The 6,275-nt window shown below is 32.8% G+C and overlaps 1 protein-coding gene across 1 annotated transcript; it reads left to right on the top strand.

The window, feature by feature from the left end:
- The first annotated feature begins 1,236 nt into the window (after window positions 1-1,236).
- Window positions 1,237-2,881, top strand: LOC139845104 (SKP1-like protein 1B). Its single transcript, XM_071835327.1, has 2 exons — window positions 1,237-1,533; window positions 2,558-2,881. Exons 1-2 carry the CDS (start codon window positions 1,237-1,239, stop codon window positions 2,729-2,731), a joined length of 471 nt encoding a protein of 156 aa, XP_071691428.1. The 3' UTR covers window positions 2,732-2,881.
- The last annotated feature ends 3,394 nt before the right edge of the window (window positions 2,882-6,275 follow it).

Genomic DNA, 6,275 nt, shown 5'->3' with positions numbered 1-6,275 from the left:
AACTAAAATGAAGTCGTGTGGCTAAAAGGATTATACAACAGATCTAGAAACCTTCAATATTCCAAGTATTCATAACGAACTAATTTTAATTACCTAATTAGATATTAGACATTTAGTAGATGATAAGTACAAGAATAACAAGAAAAAGAAGGAGAAGGAGAATGGGGAATATGGGATGAGAGAAGGGAGAAAGAACACTGGAGAAATGAGTTAATAAATGGAAAAGTGATTTTGTTTATATAATATATAGTCTGATTAGGGTTTTTAGCAGACGGGCCAGCCAAGAGGCCCATTGGTGGGTTTTGGAGGTTAAAACGTTGGTCGAGTAATTGAACAAATGATTTCTTTGATTTTTCTTTAAAATATATAATTTGGTGTGCACAACAATACAACAACAAAACTCAATCCCACATGTATGGGTTATAGGAGAGGTGAGACGTAGATAATCCTTCATCTATCCTTGAATAAAGAAAAGTCGTTTCTTCACCCTAAGTGAAACACTCACAAAAGCAGAGAAAGTCATCTCTCTCTTTGACGGTTAGAGAGATTGCTTCCAAAGAGACATCCGACCAATATGAAACCAAACATATACAAATATTACATACAAAATAGAAAATTTGTTTACTTTTTTAAGTATTATAAAATATTGTTATATGTTACTCATCGGTCCAATATTAATAGTCTTTAGGTAAAAATACACAGTTTAAAACATTACATTCATTATATTATACTTTTTATTTACTTTACCATTTAATCACTTACTTTTACCTATATTTGTATCTTATATACAAAAGGTAATGATTATTTTTATCTATTTTTGGAAGTCGACTTATAATTTACCTTATTTTATAACCCGTTTATTTATTATTGATTAAGAAAAGTATTGAAATTATATGTGTATGTGGATTTGATCTCCGTAGCGAAGCACGGACCTCCAAAACTAGTTCGAATCTATGCTAGGAAATCCTAAAATCCCAAAATTCCTATTCCTGTGCCTAAAATAAGAAAGCCCAAACTTGTGCATTTAAGAAAGCCCAAACTTGTACATTTAAGCTACAAAGTTTAGACGAGTTGGACTTGGGCTCTAATACAGATTCCAATAGTTCGATCCTCCCGTCGTATATAAAACGTAAGCTTTTCATTCCCCCTAAATTTAATCCTTCTTTTTCTAGGGTTAGGGTTTTCATCACTCTCCCAAAATTTAAACAAAAAAATCCTGCAGATTAAACAACAACAATGTCGTCGTCGACAACTAAGGTGTTTGTTCTGAAAAGCTCCGACGGAGAAACCTTTGAAGTTGAAGAGGCGGTTGCGTTGCAATCACAAACGATTAAGCATATGATTGAAGATAATTGTGCTGATACTATTATTCCGATACCTAATGTTACTAGTAAGATCTTATCGATGGTAATTCAGTATTGTAAAATTCATGCGGAGTCACCTAAGAATGATAAAAAGTCCGAAGATGATTTGAAAACGTTTGATGCTGACTTTGTTCAAGTGGATCAGGATACGCTTTTTGACCTAATTTTGGTTCCTTTTTTTCCTTTATTTTCGCCGTTAGTTTTTTTTTTTTTAAAATTTTATTTCATTATTTATCGATTTATTTACTAGAATACTTATGATTGTTATATGTGTTTTGATGGTTTTTGGATATCAATTTCGTAATTATTACTGTATTGCGAGTTTTACAAACAGAGACACACACATATTGTTTATAAATACGAGTATTTGAATTATATTAATGGTAGAGGATTATATTACTGAATAATGTGCTGGTTTTTTGCTTTTGACTAAATTATTGTGTTGCTTGTGTTTGTTAAGGGTTTTTGTTGTTTGTTGTATAATGTGATTTTCTAACTCCATGTGCTGTATAATAATATTATATTTGTTACACGGTGTCTGAGACCTTATTACATTGTTTCACTCAACAAATAGTTAAATTTGCTGCATTTGTTCGTTAGGATAGAATTTGGTATGAAGCTTTGTTCGTTTTTTGTCTCTTATATGGGTACTGTAGTAAATTACGTCACCGAATAATGTGTTGGTGTTTGGGATGAATTGTGCTTAACTCCATATGTTGTATGGTATGTACTCTGTATGTGTTAAGCAGGATTAATATGAATGTGGGAGACCTCATTACACTGCTTCACTTAATTTCTGCTGTTGCATTGAATCTAGCAAAAAGTTATGTTTAATCCTAATGTCTGTGTCTTGTGCTTCTATGAACTTTTGTTATAATTTACTTTTCAATATGATAGTTAAGCATCAATTAGCATCAATGTCGTCTTTGCTCTATAAAAAAACACTGCGTGTGCGCACACATAATAGATGCGCACCCCACTTATTTTTGTCTAAGTCACTCGAACATATATTTATATACCTGCAGCATCTGGTAAGTTATATAGTTTATAGCAACTTTTTACATAGTTTTTGTGTACTGTTATTTCAATATTGTTTCGAGGTAGGTACTGACTTGCAATAACTGGGTTGATATTTGTCAATGTAGCTCTGTTGGTTGGATTGCATTTTGCTTATATATCCTTTTTTGTTTCAGGCTGCTAATTATCTGGACATCAAGAGCTTGCTGCATCTGACATGTCAAGGTGTGGCGGACCTGGTAAAGGGCAAGACCACTGAAGAGATTCGCAAACTTTTTAACATCAAGAATGATTTTACACCAGAGGAAGAAGAGGAGGTTCGCCTAGAGAATGCTTGGGCATTTGATTAAGTCCGATTTATCTATCTTTTAAGTAGTAAAGTAGGAGTATATAGTTTGAGTCTTATGTGCTTTCTTTAGCAAAATTTACAACTTCCTGAATGTGGTCTCTTTCGTATTCTAATGTACTCGATATTAAATTTGCTACCTTTTTGCCATATTTTCCGGAGGTTATGGCTTGTTTTTTTTATTTAACGTGTGGGGCGGTCAAACTTTTTACGAACCCGTTAACTCAACTTATTACCCACTGAATAAAACGTTATCTACGACTTTTAAGAAGTGGAACATAACTTTCTGATTTTCTTTTTGGGAAGTAACTGTTTAAATATGCTCTAAAAAACGATATTACAATATATGACCCGAGCACGAATCACGCACTACGCATGATGCGCGTTCATTGGTGTGTGACGCGTTTAACCGATTACTAAACTAGAAACAATCAGTTGGTAACACATCACACATTAACCAACTATATACATGTATGGTGTGTGTCGCCCGTTTACTTGGGCGTGTATTTCACTTTTAAAATTAACACACAGACAAGCACTCAAAGCGCGCACCTAATGACGATTTTTCAAAATTCGTTTGGTTCATCACTTTTCTTGCTTGTTACACTCTCGATCGCTGTTAACATTCAACCTACAACCTTGATTACACCTTTTTACCCTTGCTAACACGCAAAAACACAACATAAAATCCACTTTCACGTTTGTTGAGCGAAAATCCTTGCAATCCGAGGTATAAGAGTTTTTGATCAAGAAGTTGGACAATTGAACAATCTCTAGATAGGCTAACAATAATGTAAAACCACTTTTCTAAGTTTTTAATTCATTATTTGTTATAGACATTTCGTCGAACACTTGGTGTGCATATATGTATAAACCGTTATTAATTCATTATTTTTTTGTTGTTGTTCATGTTGTTTAAGACTTAAATTTGTTGTTTTATTGAATACAAACAAGAAAAACTATTTTTTGCTTCATACGACCCTTATAATAAACGCACTATGACCTACACGCACTACTCACCACGCACTATGCACCAAGCATGGTGCGTGTATAGTTTGTGCATGGCCTTGTACTACAGTTTATCTGTTTTTTTTCCTGTTTAATTTATGTTCTTTATGATTTGTTTTCAGAAATATTTACTGGCTAATGAAACCACACAAACAATACAGCTAAAAGATTGTCATCATAATAAATCATAATAAGAAGAGTTGATGACAGTATATTATAAAAAATTCATATAATGTTAATGCGGAATGTGTTGAATAATATAGTGTGGATACATGTGAACTAAAGGTGCCTACAATTGTGGAAGACAAATTTGAATTGACAACATTTACTACCATATAGTTGTCAACTTGATCACAACTAGCACATGGTTGTCAAGTTGTTTACAACTATCATATGGTTGTCAAGTTGTTTACAACTATTGCAACTTGTTTACAACTAACACATAGTTGTCAATTTATTTACTACTTCTTCCATTTTCAAGTAGTATAAATAGGACATCATACATGCACACTTATGCATCCCAAAATCAATTCTTGCTTCCTTGTATACTAAAGAGTTAATAGAGAGTTAGTGAGTGTTAATCTCTTAATTACAAGAGATATAAAGATCAGTGTTTATCCTTGTAATTAGAGAGAAGTGTAATTCCTATTATTCTTATTAGTGAGACGTTTCTTTCCTTGTCCGTGGTTTTTTATCATATTGGGGTTTTCCACGTTAAATCTCAGTGTTTCTATTATTGTCTTTATTTCAATTATTACTAGCGATTTGCTATAATTCGGTGTCACTTTTCTCAACAAGTGGTATCAGAGCTAGGTTCTTATATCTAGTGTGTATTAATCTACTTATCTAAGTAAGATTATTTTCACTCAATATAAGTTTTCAAGTACTATTTCTCGAAAAATAGTGTTGTCGAAAAGAAGATTGTAATTATAGCAATATATACGAAATTTGAAATTGAAAAGTTTAACGGGAGTAATTTCTCGTTATGGAAATTAAAGATGAAAGTTATCCTGAGAAAGGATAAGTGTTAGGCGGCAATCAGTGGACGGTTGAAATGACTCCAAACCGTTTAATTAAAAACCAATTAATTTATTATTATTATTTTTTAAAACAGGAGCGGCACTTTCAATGATAATATTGCATTTGTTACACGGTGTCTGAGACCTTATTACATTGTTTCACTCAACAAATAGTTAAATTTGCTGCATTTGTTCGTTAGGATAGAATTTGGTATGAAGCTTTGTCCGTTTTTTTTTAGTATGTACTCTGTATGTGTTAAGCAGGATTAATATGAATGTGTCTATAATATATCACTATATGGACTCTGTATGTTTAATCCTGATGTCTGTGTCATGTGCTTCTATGAACTTTTGTTATAATTTTACTTTTCAATATGATAGTTAGCATCAATGTCTATTTTGCTGTCAAAAAAACAGTGCGTGTGCGCATACATAATAGACGTACACCCCACTCATTATTGTCTAAGCCACTTAAACGTATATTTTAATACCTGCAGCACCTGCTAAGTTATATAGTTCTCATTATTGTCTAAGCCACTCAAACTTATATTTATATACCTGCAGCACCTGCTAAGTTATATAGCTGATAGCAACTTCTTATTTAGTTTTTATGTCCTGTTATTTTAATATTGTTTCGAGGTTGGTGCTAACTTGCAATAACTAGGTTGATATTTGTCAATGTAGCTCTCTTGGTTGGATTGCATTTTGCTTATGTATCCTTTTTTGTTTCAGGCTGCTAATTATCTGGACATCAAGAGCTTGCTGCATCTGACATGTCAAGGTGTGGCGGACCTGGTAAAGGGCAAGACCACTGAAGAGATTCGCAAAGGAAGAAGAGGAGGTTCGCCTGGAGAATGCTTGGGCATTTGATTAAGTCCGATTTATCTATCTTTTAAGTAGTAAAGTAGGAGTATAAAGTTCGAGTCTTCTGTGCTTTCTTTTGCAAAGCTTACAAATTCCTGAATGTGGTCGTATTCTAATGTATTAAGACAAAATTTCGTCGTTGGTTACTCAACTTCCTATCAAACTTTGTTGGTGACTTTAAAATTTTTTTTTTTTTTTTTGACTTCGTTGATCTCGAATTGTCAAAAAATCTCACGGGATGATCAGATAACGAAAGTTAATTTTTTCTTGTTAAGTTATAACACGTGTACAGAACGTGAGGGTGTTTTAGTCCGTCCACATTTATCCTTTTTAAGAAACAAGCACACTTCATACTCAAATATGAAACAAACAAGATCTAATACAAACACAACCGCATCCATATTATAAAACAAGATGTAACAAACAACTCATTCATTACCCATATTTAATATTTTAATTTATAAGCTTTGAAGGAGTCTCAAAAATGAAAACCCACGAATGAACCTACTAAATGCAAATAAAACCCGGAAGAAATTTGAAACAACAAAAATTGAAATCTACATTAAATTGCAAATCTAGGTAGTAGTTATACAAGTGACGGTGTATTTAGGAAGGAATAGAGAGTCTGGAAAGAAGAAAGATGCTGGAAAAGGAAAA

Source organism: Rutidosis leptorrhynchoides, chromosome 4 (assembly GCF_046630445.1).
Source record: "Rutidosis leptorrhynchoides isolate AG116_Rl617_1_P2 chromosome 4, CSIRO_AGI_Rlap_v1, whole genome shotgun sequence".
NCBI classification, from domain to species: Eukaryota; Viridiplantae; Streptophyta; class Magnoliopsida; order Asterales; family Asteraceae; genus Rutidosis; species Rutidosis leptorrhynchoides.
The sequence above is the reverse complement of the archived record's forward strand: the minus strand, read 5'-3'. Positions and strand labels throughout refer to the sequence as shown.